The sequence below is a fragment of the Kryptolebias marmoratus genome, linkage group LG19, assembly GCF_001649575.2.
Source record: "Kryptolebias marmoratus isolate JLee-2015 linkage group LG19, ASM164957v2, whole genome shotgun sequence".
Taxonomy (NCBI): Eukaryota; Metazoa; Chordata; class Actinopteri; order Cyprinodontiformes; family Rivulidae; genus Kryptolebias; species Kryptolebias marmoratus.
In genome coordinates, this window is record NC_051448.1 from 20,787,901 (window position 1) to 20,812,530 (window position 24,630).

The 24,630-nt window shown below is 37.1% G+C and overlaps 3 protein-coding genes across 4 annotated transcripts in view; 1 reads left to right on the forward strand and 2 right to left on the reverse strand.

Annotated features, from left to right (window-relative positions):
* The first annotated feature begins 6,000 nt into the window (after positions 1-6,000).
* Positions 6,001-6,981, forward strand: LOC119618023 (trace amine-associated receptor 1-like). Its single transcript, XM_037981706.1, has one exon. The coding sequence runs from the start codon at positions 6,001-6,003 to the stop codon at positions 6,979-6,981; it is 981 nt and encodes a 326-aa protein (XP_037837634.1).
* Positions 6,982-11,942: 4,961 nt separating this feature from the next.
* On the reverse strand, positions 11,943-13,456 carry LOC108245466 (trace amine-associated receptor 1-like). The gene has a single exon (XM_017432390.3). The coding sequence runs from the start codon at positions 12,988-12,990 to the stop codon at positions 12,004-12,006; it is 987 nt and encodes a 328-aa protein (XP_017287879.1). The 5' UTR covers positions 12,991-13,456; the 3' UTR covers positions 11,943-12,003.
* Positions 13,457-15,347: 1,891 nt separating this feature from the next.
* Positions 15,348-24,630, reverse strand: part of LOC108245455 (adhesion G protein-coupled receptor F5-like) — a 33,143-nt gene continuing 23,860 nt past the window's right edge. For both annotated transcript variants that reach the window (XM_037981622.1, XM_037981621.1), the window contains 10 exons: positions 24,339-24,560; positions 22,109-22,306; positions 21,788-21,925; positions 21,498-21,676; positions 20,644-20,820; positions 19,187-20,557; positions 19,025-19,066; positions 18,761-18,811; positions 18,570-18,636; positions 15,348-16,888 (listed from right to left, as the gene is read on the reverse strand). In XM_037981622.1, the coding sequence (XP_037837550.1) occupies positions 16,818-16,888; positions 18,570-18,636; positions 18,761-18,811; positions 19,025-19,066; positions 19,187-20,557; positions 20,644-20,820; positions 21,498-21,676; positions 21,788-21,925; positions 22,109-22,306; positions 24,339-24,560 (2,516 nt within the window). In that variant the 3' untranslated portion in view covers positions 15,348-16,817. The remainder of the gene's footprint in view (positions 16,889-18,569; positions 18,637-18,760; positions 18,812-19,024; positions 19,067-19,186; positions 20,558-20,643; positions 20,821-21,497; positions 21,677-21,787; positions 21,926-22,108; positions 22,307-24,338; positions 24,561-24,630) is intronic.

A 24,630-nucleotide genomic window follows, 5' to 3' on the forward strand; every position in this document is an offset into this window, starting at 1 on the left:
AACCCAGTAGGTTTGATGCTCCAGCGAAGGTCTGGTCTCAGCTGAAGGCTTAAGTAGTAGCAGTTCTCATTAGCTGGATCTGGATCACCTGTGAAGGGAAAGGCTGGAGGAGCCGCCCCAAGGCGGGGCTAAAACTCCAGATCCCTACACTTCCTTTTACAATGTTCGCTAGTTTTTGCCTGCTCTCCGCAATCATTCTTCGACGACGCTTCTAAAATCTCTTATATCATTGGGCTACTTAGGGACAAGGCTTTGAGGTGGGCCGAAGCTAAGTATAGCTTCCGAGCTATCAGGCTAACTCCTTTTGATCAGTTCATTGAAGACTTTGAACAAACATTTGGTGTTAGATATACCGAAACAGAAATCACAAGAAAATTGTGGAATTTAAGACAGGGTCAGCGCTCCGTGGCCCAATTTGCAATTGATTTTTGCACATTAGCAGCTACATCAGGATGGAATGAGCCAGTTCTGAAGGGAGTCTTTATCCACGCGTTACAAGAGCCGATCAAGGATCAGCTAGCCGGATGGGATGAACCTCGCTCACTGGAGGAACTCATCTTATTAACCATCCGTTTGGATAACCGCCTCCGGGAGAGACAACGGGAGAGGGGCAATCGGACGTCCACCACTGGGCACAACATCAAATCCATGGAACCAAGCACCCAGGGTCCTGAACAAGAACCTATGCAGGTGGGGCAAGCTAGGTTAACTCCTGAGGAAAGGTTGAAACAAGTAGAGGCTAGAGAATGTCTTTATTGTGGGGATAAGAGTCATTTTCGGGCTAGATGTCCTTGTTTAAAAGGACAAGCTCACTAGGTGTCCGAGGGGTACTAGTGAGTAGTCTCTCTCAACCCCTCGGATCGTGTTTTTTCCTTCACTCCACTATCATTAATCGTCAAAATAAAGTTTCTGTTCATGCTCTAGTTGACTCAGGGGCCGAACAGAATCTTGTTTCGGAAGTTCTGGTTCATCAGCTACAGCTTCAACCAGAGCTCCTGTCCTCACCTCCCCCCGTAATGGACATCTCCGGTCAGGTTATCACAAAGATCAGGTTTAAGGTATCTAACCTTCAATTTGTCACCTCAGGGAATCATAGGGAGTCAGGTGATTTTTTTGTTTTTTTAATCTCCTTCCACCCAAATGATTTTAGGTTTCCCCTGGCTACAAAAACATAATCCCATCATCAATTGGTCAGATAAAAGAATTAAATCCTGGAGCAAATTTTGTTTACAGACCTGTCTTCAGTCAGCCCTGCCGTTGTCTACTGTCAAAGAGAAAGTAGACCACGAGGTCGACCTTACTAAAGTTCCCCCCGAGTATCATGACCTGGCCTCTGTATTTAGCAAGTCTAAAGCACTATCCCTGCCGCCACACATACCATATGATTGTGCCATAGAGCTCCTCCCTGATGCTCCCCTCCCTTCCAGTCGGCTGTTTAATCTCTCAGGACCAGAGCGTGAGTCCATGAGAACGTACATCGAGGACTCTTTCTCATCTGGCATCATCCGCCCGTCCACGTCCCCTCTCAGCGCAGGATTCTTCTTTGTGGAGAAAAAGGATAAGTCTTCGTCCCTGCATCGACTACCGGGGACTAAACCAGATCACCGTCAAAAACAAGTATCCATTACCTTTGATAGATTCTGTTCATCAACAGCTCCACTCAGCAAGTGTTTTCACAAAACTAGATCTTCGTAATGCCTACCATTTGGTAAGAATTTGGGAGGGGGACAAGTGGAAAACTGCCTTTAAGACTCCACTCGGCCACTTCGAATACCTAGTCATGCCATTCGGACTCACCAACGCACCAGCAGTTTTCCAATCACTAATCAATGACATTCTAAGAGACTTTTTGAATATTTCTGTTTGTCTACCTCGATGACATCTTAATCTATTCCCAGGATCCTGTTCAACACCGAAAACAAGTGACAGCAGTATTACAGCGGCTACATGAGAACCAACTCTTCGTTAAGGCTGAGAAGTGTGAGTTCAGTGTCCCCACTGTGAGTTTCTTGGGGTTTATCTTTGGCCAGGGGTACTACAGGACCGACCCCGAGAAGATCAGAGCAGTAGCTGACTGGCCTATTCCCACCGACCGTCGTCAGCTGCAGAGGTTTCTGGGGTTCGCTAATTTTTATCGACGATTCATCCAGGACTACAGCAGGATCGCAGCTCCCCTCACTCAACTTACCTCCATCAAACAACCCTTCGTCTGGTCTCCGGAGGCACAATCAGCTTTCGGTGAGTTGAAATCCCGGTTCATCTCAGCTCCTATCCTGCATCACCCTAACCCCAAATTACAATACATTCTTGAAGTAGACGCCTCTGACTCAGGGGTGGGAACCATCCTTTCTCAAAGGTCCTCTGATGATAGTAAGGTCCACCCATGCGCTTATTTCTCTCGTCGCCTCTCCCCTGCAGAGAGGAATTATGACGTAGGGAACCGAGAACTGCTGGCGATAAAGCTAGCTCTAGAAGAGTGGAGGCATTGGCTGGAGGGTTGTGAGGTCCCTTTTATCATCTGGACCGACCACAAGAACCTGGCCTACTTACAGACTGCCAAGAGACTAAACCCCTGACGGGCTAGGTGGTCTTTGTTTTTTGGCAGATTTTACTTCACCATCACGTTTAGGCCAGGTTCTAAAAATGTTAAGCCCGATGCCTTGTCCAGACTATGGTCTAGCTCCAGCTCCACCAATGAGGAGGAACCAATAATTCCGTCCTCCCTGATTGTTGGCGCTCTCACTTGGGATATAGAAAGGGAGATCCAAGAGGCCCAGCAGACAGAACTTGATCCTGGAGGGGGTCCTCCAGGCAAAACCTACGTCCCTGTGACCGTAAGAGCCAGAGTCCTTGACTGGCTTCACTCTCAGCAGTTCTCCTGTCATCCTGGGGTTAATCGCATGACTAAGCTGGCAACCCGGTATTTTTGGTGGCCTACCCTCGCCGCAGACGTCAGGGAATTTGTTACCGCCTGTCCTACTTGTGCTCGTTTTAAGAACAGCAACTAACCCCCAGCCGGTTTGTTACAACCACTACCCATACCCAGTCGTCCCTGGTCACATATAGCACTGGATTTTGTTACGGGATTACCTCCATCATATGGTAACACAGTTATTCTCACCATCGTCGATAGATTTTCTAAATCTGCTCATTTCATCCCACTCCCTAAGCTCCCCACAGCTTTCGAGACAGCGGAGATCATGACTCAGCAGGTGTTCCGGTTACATGGAATCCCGGTGGACATCGTGTCGGACAGAGGGCCGCAGTTCACATCCCAGGTATGGCTAAACTTTTGCAAAGGACTTGGAGCTAGGGTGAGTCTCACTTCAGGGTACCATCCGCAGTCTAATGGTCAATCTGAGCGCTGCAATCAGGAGTTGGAAGTAGCGCTTAGATGTCTGGCCAGCGACAACCCGTCTACTTGGAGCAAGAAACTAACATGGATAGAATACGTACATAATACTCACATCTCCTCCGCTACAGGCTTATCTCCTTTCGAGGCTTCCCTAGGATACAACCCACCACTCTTTCCCAGTTTTGAGTCCTTGGTCGCCGATTTCTATAGGGCCCATCCAGATAGGCGTCTCAGATCGCCAAGGGGCGATCATTAGAGGGGGGGTACTGTGAGGATCTGGAGTTAGCTCCGCCTTTGGGCAGCACCACTAACCCTTCCTTCCACAGCTGCTCCTGATTCCACTAATGAGCTGATCCAGTATTTAAGCCTCTGGCTGAGTCCAGACCAGCGCTGGAGCATCAAACCTCTCTGGTTAGACTCTTAGCCACAGGCTCTAACCTCAAGCTGGTTACGTTGACTATTTTAAGTATTTTTGTGCTCTTTGACTTAGGTTGCTGCCTTGCCTAGATGGTCACTCCCCAACGGGAACTTACCTGGAAAACTACTGGATACTTACCCTTGCCGGACCGCTGGATCTCCTACCTCCTGGATCATCGTGGAAACTTTTATCACCTCCTCAACGCCGTGAACACCTACCTCACCTTAAAGAGAGAAAGAGACTTTATTCACACATTCACCAATTCTACGCTAAACCGAAAATTGTAACCGAGACTCACCTAGCTCCTTTTACCTTCCAGACTGCTCCTGATTACGGCCACTGTAAATACCTGCACCCTGTAAATAAATACACTTACCTTGAGCCTTGTCTCCGTGTCTGGTTTCGGCTTCGCTCCTTGGACAGAAAAACCTGGTTTATGTCACCACCGCTCTTGGCTCCACACATGCCTCTGCACAGAGGTAGCAGCCACAGCTCCAATAAAAAGGTCTTCAGTACCATTTATATACTAACACTCACAGCATCCATATTTACTTCTGTAAACTCAGTGTGTGGAGTGTGACATCATATCTTCCTCTGCACATGTGGGTCATTTCGGGAACTGGAGACTGTTCACACTGGAGTCTGATGGAGGTTTACAATGTAATGTAAACCACCAAGAAAAAATAAAATTGAATTTGAGCAACAAAAATAAATAAATAAATAAAAATCGGAATTGAGCATTAGGACCTGCATTGGGAACAGCCAGTGTATTGCGATACTGAGAAGTATTAAATAGAAAAGTCTGTATTTGTCTTCTGTTCATTTACTACCACCTTGTGATCAGATTTAAGTTAGGTTTCATTTTAGTAAAAGTCAGTCAGTCCAGCATGGTTGCCTACATTGTGGCAAACGGACAGTGATTCTACTGTTTTTGAGCTTGGTGTTACCTTTCTCCATAAATTGGCTTATGTTATTGTATTAGAATGTTGTTTGATGAAAGATAATTAAGTTTATGTCTGCTATTTTCTGTATTAGCTTTCACTGTTTTAAACGTGTTCCAAGTAGCCTTTACAGCAATACATGTAGATTGCTAATATGCTTCTATGCTTGATTGTGTGAACAAAAGTGGCTTAAAACTGCAACGTCTTTAATTGATAAGCTTCACACCTTTTTATTTGATTCATATGTTTATTTTAAAACCAAATATGTATGTAAGATGTGTAAATACTGATGTATGTCTTTTTTATGCTTGTTTTTCAGTTTTACAACATATAAAACATCAGAACGCCATCAACGGCTGAAATAATATTTTTGTTTGCTATCTGTCTAGCATAGTCCAACATGTCTGTGTGAGGACAGAATAGCCAGAATAAAGCCCAAGACCCCTCAATCAAGTCCTTTGAATGCATACAATTACAGTGGAGATGTTTGACCATAATGCACAGCTCTGCATTTTGTGAAAACCAAACACTGCAAATCAGCACAGACACCTCATATCAGCTTATAAACACAGTGGCAGAGAGATGGTGATTACAGTTTTATAAGCAGTCACAGAACCTGGACACCTTGCAGTAACTGAAACAGCTATTGATTTTACTGTATACCAAACTATTGGCCACCTGTCTTAAAACCATACCAGTATGTATAAATCAAGTATATACACATATGGTAAATAATATTTTGTTTCTTGTTCCAATGAGATTGTCTTAATCAGATTCTGCTTTTGTAAGAATAAGATGATTTGTTAAAGCTCTGATATGTTAATACAAAAGAAGTAAAAAAGTGTGTATTTTTATATTCCTATAACTATATCAATATCACTACTACTCAAGACAAGAAATGTTCTTAATGGGTAGAGAAACTCTGAATGGATAAAGGGATAAAGTGTGTGTGGATTTATCACACACAGTTATCAGTGATCATAGAAGGATGATTCATCATTTGTAATGTTTGGATGGGTACCTGGACTCAGGAGAAAGACAGAGATGGTAAATTACAGTTAATTATGTTAATGAGACAGACTCAAAGGTTTGGCTGTTTAAAAACTGCTGCTCAGTGCCACTGTGACTTTGGATAAGCAAAGACACCATGAATAAACCACAATGATAGATACCATATCTAACTTTAAAACATATTATGATTGGATGTGTAGGAGAATTGTTAAACATTTATCTCAATGTTCAAGATTGATTGAGGAAAGTTGTTGAAGTTGTTTCAACCTGGAACAATGGAAACTGTCAACCACACTGAAGTTGATTATGTACATCCATGCTATGAAATAGATTTAAGTTTTTCTCATGCTCTGAACAGTTTACCCTCTGTAGTATGTATTTTATTGTATATTTTCCTTGCTTCTTTGGCTGTTGTCACAGTATGTGGAAACCTTCTTATAATAACCTCTGTTATTTATTTTACACAGCTCCACACTCCCACAAACTCTCTCATCCTCTCTCTGGCTGTGACTGACCTTCTTGTTGGAGTTTTGGTATTTCCTTTTAGCATGGCTTTCTCACTGAGCTCATGTCTGCAATATGGTGGCTTAATTTGTCAAGTACGGGACATCTTTGATGTATCACTGAGCACATGTTCTATTCTAAACCTGAGTTGTATTGCTATTGACAGATATTATGCAGTGTGTCAGCCTCTCACTTACACAACTAAAATGAATAGTCGTGTTGTTGTGGTCATGATCCTGGTGAATTGGAGTGTCTCTGTGTTCATTGGAATTGGGATGGCAATTGCAGGATTAAATCAGGAAGCATGTGAAGAAAGCTGTTCTATGGAGGTACTACTATCAAGCACTTTAGGTCCTACCTTTTCATTTTATCTCCCAGCACTTGTAATGCTGTGTATCTACATGAAGATTTTTCTTGTTGCACAGAGGCAGGCACGCACCATCCAAAACACCAAGAAGTCTGGAGTAACTGCCAGTAAAATGGAGAGGAAGGCCACAAAAACTTTGGCCATTGTTATGGGAATTTTTCTGATCTGCTGGACTCCTTTGTTTCTTTGCATCACCTCTACCCCTTTCAGTAGCAATTCAGTACCGCTTCCTGTGATTGAAACACTGAACTGGGTTACTCTAACAAATTCAATGCTGAATCCATTCATTTATGCTTTTTTTTACAGTTGGTACCGGGCAGCTTTTAGAATTATCATTTCCGGAAAAATATTTCAGGGTAATTTTGCTAATTCCAAACTGGCTTAATTTATTGAAAAATGAAAAGAATTCTCTAGTAAAAAAGACACATTTAACAATCACAAATTTGCCATGTATTTATAGACGTGCATGTGTATAACAGCTTAGTATAGGATAATATTGTGACAAGAGTATATACTGCATGTTAAAAGATAGCAATAAAATTGTTAATCTTGACCACTTTGTTTCCTTTCAGTTTTATGTACAGTATTAGTTTAGTCCCATTTTAACTCAAAGGTACTAAAAAAGTTAACAGGCTAAGGGCTCACAATCAGTGATATTGATGACATTCATGTAAAAAAAATGTGAGCCAAGGTAAATGATCAACAATTCATTCACCATTAATTGTTTCTATCAACTGCATATAGGCACTAATAATGGACTGATTTCTTCATTCCACAAGCTGTAGTTTATTGTACTTTTAAGAACATTAAAATTTATTTATTTATTTGTTCTTATTTTGTTAAAGGCCTTAGTCAGGCAAAATGTGTTTCATCCGATTTTGAAAAAAAGTGTTTATCTGATTTTGAAAAAAAAAATGCTCTGAAAATATTTACAAAATCTATTATTTATTGAAATACTGAACAGCCTCCATGCAAATATGTTTCTTGTAGCGTTGTGAAAAAAATGTATGACCCACAACACTGTAACAATGACCTTATTTTGACATTGTTAAAAAAATGCCATTTGTAATGTACTTACAATCATCAGAAAGTTGTAACGTAACTGCCATTTGCAAAGATTAAATGCATGAATTCTCCATGACACAAAACAACTGTATTAATAGATTCTAGGTCCCCCCAAAAATAAAATAAAATAAAACCCATGTAACCCATTTTCCACTCACCCTCTGTTTCTTTAAAACTGGTCTCTTTTCATTCATTCCTCGCTGGTCCATTCCTGTTTGTCTGTTCTGTGTTCCTGGTTGCCTATGTTCCTGTGTTTTTGTCCACGCCATGCTTTTGCGCCTTATGTTTTTGCTCATCGATTTTTGTAGCAAGTTTTTGTTATTTCATTTTGTGTCTTTGTTTTCTTTTGTTAATAAATTAGTTTTATTTTAGCTCGCCATGAGTTCTGGGTTTTCCATGCACTTTCCTAACACAGAGGTCATGTGGAGTGGTGCGACACCTTGTGTCTGCCCATTAGCAAGTGTTTTGTTTTTCTAAACAATAACTATTCCATACAAGCTGAATCTTCTTCTCAACAAACCTTTTGGTGTCTGTTTTGGATAAAATTAAACATGAGTTAACTTGTGACTGCAGTGTATACATTCTATTTGTTTTGCTGCCCAGACCAGGGAGTTGTCCTCAGTGCATTCCAACCATGTTGCACAATGAGGTCAGGTGTTATTTACAAAGATAAGAACTTTCAGTTTCTTTTGTTAGGTTCTGGGTGTGAGTAGGGTTGTGCTTCTCTGGTTAAGGGCAGATACAATACATATTTCGATAAACTGCTAACAATTACACGAACAGCAAAACTTGATACAATACAATATAATTCAGCCCACAATTACTATGTAATTAAGCCTTTGATCACATTTCAATTGGATTCAAAATGAATTTGATTCAACACTCAGATTCAATGCAAGGGAATGATTCTATGTTTGGTTTACTGAAACTCATTATTTACTAATTAATAAAAATGACACAAACAGGTCTTATTTTAAGTTGCAATTCACTTGGATAAAACCTGAGTGACAATTAAACAATGTACAATAATAGAGCATATTTCATTACTAAAACAAAACAAACAAAAAATATCTGCTAGGCAGCAAATGTGATTAACACTCTCAGTAAGTCAACACTGAGCAGCAAATTCCATTTCTTTATTATAAATACTATGACATAAAGTAACCTTTTTTGTCATATTAGTTGATCCACATGATATGGATAATCCACATTTTCAGTCTTGCTGTTTATTCCTGAACCGTAGGTGTCCTTAATGAGAAAACAATACAGCTAAACAGCAACCTCTGCAGCGTTAGGAAGAGTTACACACAAAAACAAGTGACAACAGAGGCTTGGTCAAACACAAAGATACATAACCACAATTTAAATTTTATTATTACTTTTTGCACTCTTCTGTTATGTTTCACTGTGGATGTCTGTAGAAAAGACAGGAGACAGAACAGAAAGTGGCAGAGCTGAAGATGTTGCGCTTCCCTTTGGGAGGGACAACGATGGACAGGATTAGCAATGAGGTCAGAGGTATAACAGGTTGAACGACTGGGACTGAGATGGTTTAGACATGTGCAGAGGAGGGACAATGTGTCAGAAGGGGGGGAGACGGAGGCGAACCCACTACGCAGACTCATAGTAAAAATGAAAGAAAACAATTTATTTAACTTAAATAAACAAACAAAAAGGCTGACGTGGCAGCAAAACTAACTTTAACAAAATACAAAAACAGGAGCGCTAATGTCAGCCAGCCATCCCTAAGTGAACCACCGAGAGAAGGGGCCGGCAGAGAACGGCTGGCCGACATCAGCGCTCCTGTTTCGGGTCAGCCGTGAGCTAGACGCCGCTAACTCCGCGGAGCGTGAATATCCAATATCCAACTTAAAACTAACTTCACTGCGGTCGCAAACCAGTTTCTTACCCAGCTGCACGAGAGTGGAGGGAAGCTGTTTTGCACGTCCTGCAGTGTAATCATCAAACATAAACACAAGTCATATATCGACAAACACTTTGTGTCTGCAAAACGTGAGGAGAGCTGCAGACGAGGGACAATCCAGAAATGGTCTGAATGTCAGTTTAGAAGCTATCAGAGTTCTCAAATAAAGCACCTTTTGAGAATGTCAATGTTTGTTGGTAATTATCTTACAAAACTAGTAAGTACTTTTGGTTTATGTATTAAAAGTTATGGTTTTTTATTGATTTTAGTAAAAAAAAAAATGCAACTTTTCATCCCAACTTTTAGGAAAATCCCCCGCGAAATCAGCTATTTTAGCCTGCAACAATCACTAAAAATGCCCGCGAAATCCTGGAGGGACTGGCTAGTCACAAATCCTGCTTTACAACCCACACCTCCTTTTTTCGCGCGATTGGGTTTCGCACCATTTGTCTCACTGAAAGGCCAGAAAAATTACTTGTGTCTTGTGGGTAGTACATATGGCCGTAGAGCAGGAGGCGCTGCTTTCATAGGGGCTGGGCCCGGCTTTGGGTAGCCCGTCTTGTATTTTCTGTGCTATGTTCATGTCCTGTCTGTCTGCTCCAAGCTGCTGACTGACAATTTATCTTCTAATTTCAGTCTCTCCTAAATGGATTTTTAAACCGAAAATTTCAACTTTTGGACACATAAGGTTTTGCTGCAGCTATGCCTGCATTAAATAAGATCACGTTAGGTGTAACATTTGTAGTGGTTGTATCTAGGGTTCCACCTTTCAGAAATGAAAATAAAGAACCCCCACTATGGCTCTTCTGGGCCATGGCCACAAAGGGTCTGACTACTATGGCGCCTGCAGCAGTGATGTTTTATTTTGTGCCGGTGTTCTTCGTAAAAGGGTGATCAGGAAAACAATTTGTCATACTTAAAGCTTGAAATGCTTTATTACAAATGAACACATTCTCTTAAATCTCTTAATTCTTAAATCTTAAATAAAATGTGTTGGTGTATAGTATGTAACAATGAATTTTTAAATCTGAACTAAATAAATTGAGAACTTCATTTAACATTTTAAGTGCATAATTATAAGGACTCTCTTGGAACCTTGGGGACTTTTACTCAAAGAGCAAAGAACAAAACAAAAAACAACAGCACTTGTAAACTTATCTGCTTATTCAAAAAAATAGTATATATATTAAAGAATAAAAATTTTCTCTTAACAATGTATTTATTTATGTAATAACTGTTAATCCATTAGTATGATGTGTTCTTTAAATGACCATATATAATATTTATGTTGGCTAATACTATTGTGTGTTAAATAAATGATCATTTATTCGACTTTAAAAACTCAACATCTTGAAGAATCAGTCAAACCACAATAGTTTGCTAAAATAAGCTACGCCCATGTACTGACATCTTCTGGCAAAAGCACAAGCAGAAAGGAAATCAATCATGACATAATGTCCCATACAGTATCAGTGTCAGGAGATGACTGGGGGATGAAGAACTGTAACACTGACGCTTGGCTCTTCTGTGTTCTTACATGTCTGCAGTGTTGCTCTCCTGACTCATGCTGTCTGATGTCATTTAACCCTCTGTGCGCCACTGAAAACACTTGCTGACACATTTTACAATTCACCTTGTAATCACATCTACTAATGCTGTCCAGCCAAAAATGTGCCTCTTCCCACACACAGCTGTACTTTTGCAAGTGTTTTTGCTTTTGAGGACATGGTGGAGCATCGAGTGTAGTGGACATTTTTAAAAGGCGCAGGTTTTGTGAGCAGAGCCTGTGTGTGGTGTCTGTCTCTAGACAACCTTGACAGCAGCCAGGTACACAGAGGAGTGGGGGAGATCATTATTGTTAGATTTAGTGTTCGTGTGTGTGTGTGTGTGACAGACAAATGAATATGGAAAAAATCACATCCCATATTGGTTCAAAACGGGATGCAACATTTAGTTTAATTGCCAAATAGAGGACAACGCTGTATTTTACAGGGCAGGTAGCAACCCTAGTCATATCAATGAGCTAAAATCAGCAAAATGTGTCCACAGGGCAAAATATTTTACGCCCCAATTAGACTCTGTTGGAGTTGCTTTGCCGTTCCAATAACTGCCAACTGGCTTGATGTTAAAAGTACTGACAAACATGATTGGTGATCTGTAACACCCTAAAATTGTAAATAAGTTAAAAACTGAGAATAAATCACAAAAAACATTCTAAATTTCATTTAAGAATAGTTAAAAAAAACAGCACAAAACAATAAACAGCAAGCTAAGTAATTCACATTGTTTATTGAGAGGAACTATTTTGTTGGGCAAATGGGTTTTTATTTGTTTTTTTGGTGAGGCTGTGCCCGTTCTTATGGTCGTGCTTGTTTTTGACTTTTCACAACAAAAAACTTCTGTGCCATAAAAAGTAAATTATTGCAGTTTTGCGTTAACAAACTCACCATGTAGTATTTTTCCAGACATAATAATTCTAAAGGCCGATCTAAACCAGCTGTAAAAGAAAGCATAAATAAATGGATTCAATGTTGAGTTTGTCAGTGCAAGCCATAGAAGTGATTCAGTTACAGGAATTGGTACTGAATTGTTAGTAAAAGGTTCAAAAGCTATGCAAAGAAAACAAGGAGTCCAACAAAAAATAAACACTCCCAGAACAATAGCCAGAGTTTTGGTGGCTTTTCTCTCCATCTTACTGACAGTTGCTCCACATTTCATCCTAGCTTGGATGCTTCGTGCCTGCCTCTGTGCAACAAGGAAAATCTTCAGGTAAATGCACAACATTATGACAAATGGAAGGTAAAACGAAAAAATGGGTCCTACTGTACTTGCCATCAGAACATCAATAAAACATGTTTCTTGACATTTTTGCTCTGATTTTGGTGTTGTCACTGCAATTCCAATAAGTGCAGAAGCACTCCAGCTGACAGTAATCATGAAAACAACAACATTACGGCTAATTTTAGATTTATATGTTAATGGCTGACACACTGCATAATATCTGTCAATTGAAATACAACACAGGTGTAAAATGGAACATGTGCAAAGATATATTGCAAAGCTGTCTCGTATCTTACAAAATATATCTTCATGGTACATACACGAGTTGACTGAGAATGCCATGCTTAAAGGAAATACTAAGATCCCTACAAGCAGGTCAGCGAAAGCCAGAGACAGAATGAGGAAGTTAGTAGGAGTGTGGAGCTGTTTGAAGTAAAACACAGAGATTATTACAAGGAGGTTTCCACATACTGTGACAACAGATAAAAGTGTAAAGAAACCATATAACATCACACATACAGCAGAAGGAGTTGTGGTAAATTTGTAACTGAAATTCTTTATCTCATAGCAGGGATATATATATGTCACTGCATTCGTTCTGTTGACATAACTTCTTGTTTCCATGATGATCTAAAAACTTTATGCAATTTATTTGAATAAAAAATACTACAAAGCAATCACATTCAACGCAATTTTTCAGATGTACATTATATACAAACTGAGTAATAATTGTTTAAAATTTCTGACAAAACACTCACAGGTCATCAGTGCTGTTGCTTCCTTTGTGTCAGAAGAGTCTCTTTCTATAAACCTTTATTCTGTATTCCCTACCTACTGTTATCCAATAGGAATTGGCAACAGTATTCCATCTGAAAGCAATAATGACCAATGATGTAACATGCATATGTGTCTGTATATCCCACTTTTAGGGGTACAAACACAGATAAATGTGTTGGTACCATTCCAATAATAATAATAAAAAAAAACCAACAATCTCCAAAATGACTTAAAACTGTCAAAAATATATAGGCATCCCCTTATTGTTTTTCCGTATATAAAGGAATAGTATAGTCATTTTTGAAGTGATTTTAAGTGAAATTTTTATCATTAGTTACTAACATATCAGCCATGAAATTAGGCATAGAGCATGGAGGATGGAAAAAATGGCAGAAGTCTTTTCACTTGTTCACACCAACATGTGAAGAAAATAAAAGAAGTTTCAGGTTAGATTTCATAATTTAAAACAGCTCTGGGCCCTTACCTATTTAAGTAATCACTGATCATTTCACTGGCTTTGCCCAAATATTTCCCACCAAAAACTAAAGGGCCCTCACAGTTGCCAAGAATTTAGTGAAGTATTTTTTTTTTCATTTTGGTCTTCTAACCTGCATTAAATCAAATCAAGGCAGAGGTTTTGAGTGTTTCTTCATCAAAGAACTGCTAACACTGCTGAGTATAGGAAGATCTCGCACTACACCACATCACCCACCATGTTCTAGAAGTTCCAAAAACAGAATGAGTCCAGCACAGTCTAGACAAAAAAAATGATAAGACCTGCTGTGAGAATAATATATTTTACAATAGTACTCTATAAATATCACAAGTTAAACTGGAATTTAAATATGTTAAAAAGCCATGCACAAATGTTTTGAAATATATTCAGCGATAACATTTTAAAATGTTCAAGTGTATGGTTAGGTGTATCTGTTTAATGATGAGTTCATTGTTAAATATGTATTATTGTGAAAGGCTCATGGTTGTAAGAAGTGATGTTGAAATTTACAGAAATCCTTGTCATTCATTGGTCACAGTAAGAGGTAAAATGTGACAGTAAGTGCATGTAACCATGTGTAGCCTGACAGGGTAAGTTAAAAAAAATGTTTAAAGGGGACCTATTATGCTTCCTTGAACAAGTTAGGATAGGTCTGTGGGCTATACAAAACATGTTCATCAAATTTCATGCACAAAATCATTCTCAGATATTGAGATTTTACCTGGTCAGTTCTGCCTATATATCACGGGGACATTGCCATCAAAAATAAAATGAAGCCACGCAGCTCTGTTCTATATTGCAGCCAACAACAAAACATTTTCCTTTTCCAGCAGACATTGTTCAGCAGTAAAACCAGCAGAACTAACGTTATGGTCTTCTTGTAATGAGGTGGTTGGAGCTCCACTTGGGTTGCTAGTTGAGGGGATGGGCTTGTCTTGGGTAACGGGGATTGTGACGCAACAATTCAGAGATTTTTGAAACAGTTCGTTTTGCAGATAACAGAAAACATTTACTTATTATCAAAAAATGGCTGTTTTTTTTTTGTTTTTTTTTGCGTTTGGCCTGTTTCTAGAAGCAGTAGATAAAAGGCAAATGGCTTTCATTTTGTACCCAAGTACAAAAACATGCAAAAAGTAAATTTTGAATAATAGGTCTCCTTTTCATGAGTTCCAAGCTCTACAGGTGAGATGTGACAGACTATACCACAACAACTGCTGTCTGGGTTCTTCACCAGTCTGAGCTTCATGGGAGACTGCCAAATAGAAAGACTGTTGAAGAAAACTTTGATCAAACCTCAGCTAGAGTTTGTCTAGATAATTTTAAAGACTTTAGTTAAAATTTAATGTGAATTTTCTTTACCAGAGTCTTTCTCTTTACCACTCTCCCACAAAGAGCAGACTGGTGAAGAACAATCACTTCTTGTTTGCTAAGTTACTCCGATTTTTTTGAAAATCAATTAACAATTTTTTTGGCTTTAAGGTGTTCAGCTGAAGATGGGACCTTTCACATCAAAGAGTTGAGTTCAAAGAGGAGATCTGTTATTAATAGTGTTACTAATTTGTTGTAGAAGATTCGGAGAGTCAGTCAACTGACCACAACACTTAAAGGAAGCATGGTCAGAAATCTGGAAAGATAAATTAATAGCTAGACGAGTCTCTTGTCAACAACAACAAAAAACTTTCATGAAGCTGTTTTACAAAACACCATGGAATTTCAAAGATTTTATTGTATTTTGCAATAATTACAAAATATTGTTAAAATTTGGAACATTCAGTTTTACCTTAAGCTTATTTAGGCAAGACAAATCATTAAATATGAACAGATTAGCAATGTAAATATGGTAAGGATATATTAATGTGCCATACACATAAAAGACTCATTGTATTGGATTTACAGAGATTTTTACAAATAAAAATTAAATAGAATAGAATTTTAATAATTAGGAATGGGTGAATATTCTGTAGGTATCCTGTTTGAGTTTTTGTAACTTTAGAATGAGATTTCTTACAAGCAAAAATATTACAACTTAATTGCTGTTGAATGTACCATGATAATGCTGCAGTAAAGATATTAGAAAACATCTGAAAAATGGCAGAGCTAAAATGCTGAAACAGATTCATATTCTGTAGAGAACACAAAGACCAGCATGATAGCAAGAAATAATCTGGAAAGTGATGACCCAAAATCCAAGTAAAAAAGATACACAATTTGTGTTTACAATTATCAGTAACACAGGACTGTTATAACTAGAGATCAGTGGTTTTCTAATAAAAATAAAGGCATAAAAATGAGCAAAAATTTTTAGACTACTGTGTCAGATAAAACAAAGTTTTGGCTGATTTTCCAGTGGCATTGGCAGTATGTAGCTTGTTTACATCACTTATTGCATAAGTAGGAATTTTTCAGAAAACAGAATTAATCCATTTTAAGATTTCCTGGTCATGCACACTAAATAAACATTCCGCATATACAGGAGTAGCTTAAAAAAGTGCATATAATGTCACCTTTTCTCCTAACATAAGGCGAAACCAACTACAACACATAAATTAACCACTGGTCTCACTTTCAAAATAAAAAATATATATTATTTGAATAATAATAAAAAAGAATTATACACTACAGTCATAACTTGTCTACTGTTTAGTTTTGTGCAACACAAAGCATTTGCACAAAGTGCATAATGAATATCAGGTCAAATAAATTGTTCAAGAGTGTGTTTAAGTTGGGTGGTAAGTAGTCAGAATGCATCTTGACACAAAATACTAAATAATAGTATTTCAGTGACCTTTTTGTTCTTAATATAATAAAATACCTAAAAAAGAATGTAAAAATCCTCATATTTAGAAAACATACATTATTGTTATTAATAATAAATACAACCTTCTCATTTAAGATGATCCAATAAAAGTGTTTAAAACAGCTACTACTGCAATGTTATACATTTTAAAAAGATGTATCATGGAAATTTTTTTTTGTGTCCATGTTTTTTGTTTGTTTAGCATCTTTCAAAGAATACAGCTTTCCTTCATTTGTTGAAAATCTAGAAAAGACAAATCAAACTTGATTCATCTTGGACATAGCATATGTCAAATAATGTTCCAACTTATTCAAAAGTTAAAAGGCTGGTTTGCTTGGTTGGTTGTCTTTCTAGGTTGGCTAGAGTTGATAACACAGACTATCAAGTGTTGGAGTATGAGTCATTAGATGCACTTGGTCCACCAGAAGATGTATTGTAGCCACCCGAAGAACCTGCATTAAAACAAAGGCATGTCAAACATTATTTAGTTGATGGATACACAATATAGCAGGAAATTCATTATTAAAACAAGATTTTATTTACTGCAGTGCAAAGCTTTTGAGTGTAAAAGAGTAAGGTTTCTGAGTTTTGTTTTGTTGAGTTTGTATATCTTTTTGGGTCTCTTCTTGAAAACTGAGCATCTGTTGTTTATAGTGTTTAGTTTTTGTCTGGCTTTCATGTTTACTTTCCTGATAAACTTTAGTCCCTGTTTTGTTTTGTATGGATGGTTCGTTTCTACATTTCTATTGGTTCTTCTTTTAGTTTTTCACTTGTGTAATTGTTTGAACAAGTTTAATTCTGTTGATTACTCATGTTACTGAACTCATGTTTTTGTTTGTCATACCCTCACATTTCCAGTGTTGGATTATTTTGCTTGTTTGGCAATGTGGCTTCTGTTGGACTGTTTGTTTTCTTGATTATTAAAATTCTTCAGTTTGTTCACTCTATCTGCTACTCTGTTCTGCACATGAGATCTGCCACCTTCAGACATCAACAGATAAAAACTTTTTACACTTTGTTTTCAAGAAGCCAATCATATATTTTTTTTAATGTTCTTGAAAAATATAGCTATTCAAGGTTTTTTAAAGATCTTGCAAAGTTTTTCTTTCAGCATTGACTGCCTTTTCAGCCTAGTACTTGTACCTGCACCTATACAGGTTTTTTTTTTTGCTAAGTCACTTAACACTGACCTATGAGTCATTCAAGTATAAGGAATAAAGAATACATGCTCAATATATGAGACTGTGTTGGGTTTACACATAACAGACAGCTTAGCAAAAACTAATTTAAAGCTATATATGTATGAAGGCACTTTTTTATGAGTAACCTGTTGAAAAAAACTTGAGTTGTTCCTATTTGTTTAGTTGCTACTACAGAAAATGCCAAAGATAACAGTGATTGAGAAGTACTAAATTGTTACTGTCATGGAATTTTTAAAGAGGTATAAGCTGAAACGTGGCATAGTTCAACATGATGACAGTGTAAACCTAAACTATCAAAGGAAATTGAAAAAGTGAAGGACATGAGAAGGAGTAGAAGAAAAGTAAAAATAAAAGTGCAATCAAGAAGTAAAGAAGAAAATCAGAGAAGACAAAAAATCTGAAGGATGTGTCATTCAATTGAACATCTGCTGTAAATAACCCTTGTGGATAATATCTTTTCATGAATCAACTTGTTGGTATCAAAATACCATTTTATGTCTCTGAAAATTAGACTGCACTAAGGAAAGGAAACTACAGGTACCATAACTATGTTGAGTTGTGGGAGGCTGTGAAGAAGGAAAATGCCTAAAACTACTACTCAAAACTGGTTCTTTGTTATATCTTTTTTTATTTGTAGACATCACAGATTAATTCACTGAGTGTAGGTCCTTTTTATGCTTGAATGGTTCTTGAAGGAGTGTTAATAGCTTGGCATCTAATAACAATATGTATTGAAGAGACACTTCTTAAGTTTTACACTAGGAGATTACAAATAAGGACTTATTCTTCAAGAATAATAATTTCTATAAATACAGGAGTTTATTTTTTAAATACAGAAATTGAAGTTTTGAATTGTAATAAAAAGTCCAAATATGAAACAGGATATTTAATTTAGGCAATGATATTTTTTGTTTGGTTCTCTTGTATATACCTCTTTTTCGTTTGAATTTCCTGAGCAAATTTTCCAGACCACTGGATGAAGTCCCACCACTGGTGCTCTAAAGCAAAAGCAAAAACAAAAACAAACACACAAAAAATGTCATCAGAACCAAAGCAACCAAAAACACAAACAAGCAAAAAGTAAATAATTAAAATCAAAAAGAAAAACAAAAATGTTCTTACCCTTGTCCTACCCTGGGATGTCAGTGATTTTATTGCCAATCCTGATCGCACCTTAAAAGTCATTTCTTTAACATTAGTGCAATGCTTCATAAAATCACACAATTATTTAAAGAAAAAAAAGTTTATCTATTATATTTTGTGATTTCTAAAACTTACATTGATTTATTTATTAAAACAGCAGCTAGACATTCTAAATATAATCATTCTCATGCATGTATCATGTTTTTAAGATGATCAAAAGTTTGACAGCTGGGACATACATACCTTGCTGTCTAACAGCGTTCCAAACACCAAAATAAAGAAACCCTTCAAAAAAGAAAAAACAAACAAACACAGGGACAACAAAATATTTTACTGCATAATACATTACCAGTACTATATATGAGAATATAATAAGATCAATTATTACTAAGAAAAAATTATTACCTGCAGTGAGTTGAAGAATGCAAATGCAATATGGATTCCTCTGTTTTTGGGGTCCGTCAAGGTTCCAATTCCCAAACCCCAAGTTATTCCAAAAAATGGGGTGAGCACAGCCAAACTCCTGGCAATAACCACCAGAACATGCTTCTCACCTGCTTGTGCAGCACTTGCTCCAACCCTTCTTCTCAACATTTTGTATAACACTACAACCAAAACTATGAGGTTTATCACCACAATCATAAGTGCAGGGATCACAAATGCCAGTAGAGCTTTGGACTCATTCCAGTTGAGCCAACAGACAGTATTTTCTCGGATGTATTGATTCGAGGGTGCGGTTACAGCTATGGTTATTGTTGCAATGATAAGTGGTGCACCATATCCCAAACAGAATCCAATAATCAACATAGATATTTTAGACAATCCTCCATCAAAGACACTGACTGTGCGGTAGAGCAACAGCAGGGCTGAAGCTAACATCCAGAAAAACAAGGCCAGGTAGAAAAAATGAATAAAAAATGTGGCTGCTGTACAGGCTGGCGGGTTTTTCTTGTCTGCATCTGAAATTGCAGCCCCAATAATAAACCAAATGTCTGCAATCAGTAGAGACAGAGCAATGTTAACTATGGAAACATGACGCAAGTAAGATGTGGAGTTGTTTCTTATTTTTCTCCATATTATAGCTTCAATGATGAGACATATGACCAAGGAACCCATGGATATGCCAACTCCGATGTAGGTTATAAAGTCCAGTATAGGGTCTCTAAAAGTGTATGGTGACATAAGTATTGAGAATGAGGTAGTGTGGTTGCAGTTGCAGCTGACAGTTTCATTTTCATGGAATACCAATGAACAGCCCTCACTGCTCCATCCTCCAAGACCATCAGAAAGGGTGAAGTCCCAGAAAACACATTTAGGGTTTCCAAGTGTGTCATTGATTATTTCAAAAGTTAATGTGATATTATTGATGGTGGCCTGTGGCTGAATAAGTGCAACCCTTCCATTAATGATTTTAGATGATGAATTGTCTTCTTCTCTTGTCGGGAGTACATTATCCATAGAAGCAAATAATATTACAGTGATGAACTTTTCTGTTCCATCAACCTCTGGTATGTTTACTTCTACTGAGGAATTAAAGTTACCAGTGAAACTGTTATTCAGTGTGTTTTTTTCGAAGAGAATATAAGCTGTGGGAATGTTCAAAGAGTCATTTTGAATACGGGTTGAAATGATCTCAAATGAATTCAACAATGAAGAGCTGAAACTTTTTATGACAGCATCGCTTTCTAAGCTATTTTTAGTATCATTTTGGTTGATGAATTCCCATGATTTTCTTGCTCTGTTAATAGTGAGAATGCCTGCAGTTTCCAGGATGTGCTACATTGAAAGAAAAATCATAAAATTAAATCAAAAACAAATATTAAAAAAATAAAATGTAAATCTTAAAACACAAAGTCACCTACCTGTGTGGAGATTTCACTTATTGTAATAGATGATGATAAAACTGTATTGGCTACATTGCTGAGGATCTCAACAATGGCAACTATAGTGGCTGGAGATTCTGTTATTTGATTTGTATAGTTGACAGTCACATTGCTCAGTTCCTCCAAGAATCCTGGCAGTGAGATATTATTCAAGTTCTGTTACAATAAAAAAGAGAAAAGTTTAGTATTACATTTAATCTCAAAGTTTAAATTCAAGGCAAGGAGCTGTTTTATATAAATAGCTTATTCTATTTTTTACACTGTTTTTTAGCATCATACTGTATATGTTTTATTAGCTGAAATGCTGCATTTTATGATGCAGATGGTGCATATTTAGGAACTCCAATCACACAATTGCAAAAGTGAACATGACTGTGGTGGTTGTTACACAACTTTGTTATTGGCCCATGAGATAGTTTGTGATTGTTTTATATAGTTATTTTAAAGCGTATTTTAATATTTTGTTAGGACTCATTCCACATTTACAGTATAGACACTATAGAAGCTGTATTATTATATATGTAAAGCTGCAACAATTTAGAGTGCTTCAATTATAGCAGTTATATCATCTTGTTCCTAAAAGGCCAACAAGCAATAAATAAATGGACACAGTAGATACTTTACTGTTCTTTGAAGGGAAACTATTTACAGGCAAAAGTTACATATATTAATAAATTCTGGCCTATTTAAACCTAAAACCTGTGCTGGGCCAGCTTATGCATTATTCATTTATGGTACACAAACCGCTCACTCCCATGGAATACTAAAAATAGAACAATATTTAATCAAACAAGCTCTTAAAAAAGGCATAGATGTAAAGAAAATTGTCTCACCTTAGACTGAATAAGCAGCTCGTTAACAGGAGAAAAGATGCAATTGTTTTGTATATTTCCATAAGTTCCATTTGCAAAACACGTTGCTGTTATTCCCCCAACATAGTCCCCAACACAAGGCACCTCGCTCACAGAGCCATTAGGCCCATTACCAAATGTATCATTACTACATATAAAATCTAGAGAGAACAAAAAATGTTTTTGGTTAATTTTAGGTTACTGTATAATTAGAAGAAAACTTAATGACCTCGACTGCACCTAATTGTTCTGTTCTCTGATTCAGTACTCACTTTCTGTGCTGTATTCCAGTCTAATTGTTTGTGTATATTCTGGTGATGTGTCAATGGTTCTGCAGGTGAAATCTCTGACAACCCCATTTCGGCATTGGTCAGGGACGCCAATGTTTAAGGTGACTTCCTGACCTGAAACTAAACCATAAAATCACAAGACTTAGTTTATAAAGATCGTGCAGTATAAAAATTCCCAAATTAAAAAAATAATAATGTACTTAAGACTAAGACTATAAAAAACTAAAAAACAAACAAATTTCCTAAGTTTCTGTGAGTAGACAAAGCAGCCATTCATTCATCCATTAGCCCCTCCAAGTTTACCTGATTGCTGATTGCCCACAAATTCCACCTTATAGGGATCATTGACAGAGCACACCAGTGAAAGAGTACCGGTAGTAGAACATCCCACTTTTCTGGAGCGTGGGTTCACTTTGATCAGGGGGACTGACAAAGCACTGAAGGTTCCTCTCTGAACATAAACTGAACCGTTGTTCCCTGTTAGCCTGCATTCATAGGTTCCTGAAATGTAAGATAATCATCATCATTATCAAAACAAAAATGTTAAACACCCAATGTTGCCAAACAAACATTAAAGTATAACAAAATACTTGATTCACTTTTTGGCAAGATCAAATGCTCTACTTTTATTAATTTCTTCATGATTTGATTCTAAATATTAATCATATGTAAAATACCTGTTTGTAAGGTTTGTTTTGGTATATAAAGTTATTTAGTTAAAAAAGTAACTTGATCAACTAGCAACAGGGGTGGAAATATTTTACCAGCCACTATTTTATGTTGTGACAAAAAGTTATGTCATATGATGATGATGATCGAGGTGGGTGGAAGCAGTTGTGGTGCAACTGCAAATTGCAAAAGTTACCAGGGGGGAACCAAATATTTCAACCGCCCGAAATAATCAGTTCCCCCTCTAAAACATGGGACAAAAATAATTTACCAACAAGTCCTTAACTGTGTTTATTCCTCTTATCATGGACAACAAGTCCTGTAAATTTGGAGACATTTGTTCTTTTTTTTTGCAAAAGTTACCAGGGGGGAACCAAGTATTTCAGCAAATTGAAATAATCGGTTCCCCCTCTAAAACATAGGACAAAAATAATTTACCAACAAGTCCTTAACTGTGTTTATTCCTCTGTATTATGATATTATTAGCACATTTAATTCCTAAAAGAAAGTTGTTTTTTTATGAGAAATATTTGCCCCAACAATTCTGTTAATAGACAAGTCATTATTTATTTTAATTATTAATTGTTTTTGTCCACACATTGTCTATATTGTCCATAACAGAGTCTGTCTATCACGCTAGCAAAACAGTGGGTTAACTTCGCCAAAACAAGTTGTTTGACCTTTCACGGTCTCCGTAGTTCACTTGCAGTGCGAGCACAGCGCAGCGGTTACGAGCGTTGAACATGAACACGTGCTTTTTGCCGTGTACGTGGCACGGAGACGCAGGGGGAACCGTATCTGATGGGGGAACGCGGCTCGACGTAACAGCAGCAACTCGAGCACATTGCTGCCCTCTATATGTCAAGAGGACAAATAACACCTTTTCTGTTCAAATTGCCAACCCGCCACAGTGGCGGTTGTGTGGATCAAATTCACCCGCCACTTCAAATATTTACCCGCATTTGGCCGGTGGCGGGTGCTAATTTCCACCCCTGACTAGCAATAAATGTCACTTACATTGAAGCTGGCTCACTATTTGGAGGAGTTTTGTTATTTTATGTATGTACAGTGCTTTATATCTGTTTTTAAAATTATTTGTTACGTTTTACAGTGTTTCTAAACTCATAAATAACACATTTATAAAGCAGTAATAAATCATTTATGTTCCTTTTTAAAATTCCCAGATGTCCTTTTCCAATATTACCTTTTTGCATTCTGTCTCACAAGTATTTCTATGTTTTTTTAAAGCATTCCTCTGACTACATTTTCAGATGGAAAAGAGGTGTTTTGTGTGTTTTTGGGAGATGGTACAGCCATTCAAACTGCCATCTGCTCAGCTTTGTCATTGTTCAACATGAAGTTGGCTCTGATTGCTGGGATCAACTGTGCATGCCTTGCTGTCCTGCTTGCTATGATGGGAGAGCTAATCTGCACAAACACACAGACCCACGCACACACGCTCCATTTTTACTTCTTCATCTACAAATGTATACAGATGAATAACAGAAAAGAAAAAAACTTTTTTTCAATAAATAAAGAATAAAATTTTAAAAGGAAAAAGGATTTATAAATATATAAATATGTCACTAAAAATAGAACAAACAAAATAATAAAAAATATTAATTAAAACTAAAGGACAAAATAAAGAAATGGGGATAATGATCCATAAGTAAACCATTCTAACTGAAAAAGTAAACAAAATTATTAATTTAAGCTGCATTAAATAGGCATTAATTGTCTTTCTTTTTGTTGGTACATTTTAGATTTTTTTAGCCATTTGTTTCTGCATGTATTTTTTTTATTATGGCATAATATACAGTATAAGAAAATCCCTTCTGACTACAAAATTGGATGAAATTCTTACCATCATCAGTTCGATAAAATCCTTTAACGGTTAAGTTTGCTGATGTATTGTTATTGTCAATCGTGTATTTGGCTTCGGTGTCATCTGTAATCACTGTGCCATCATAGATCCAAACTGCTTCACTAATGTTTCCAAAGTTGAGTTCAGGTTTTGGGGTGCATGTAAACAATATGTGTTGATCAAAAAATATTTCGGATGAATTAACCTCCAACTTGGTTGTATCTAAAAAAACAAAAACAAAACAAACAAAAAGACCTCACAAAGATTAATTATGCATTTGTCTTTACACAAA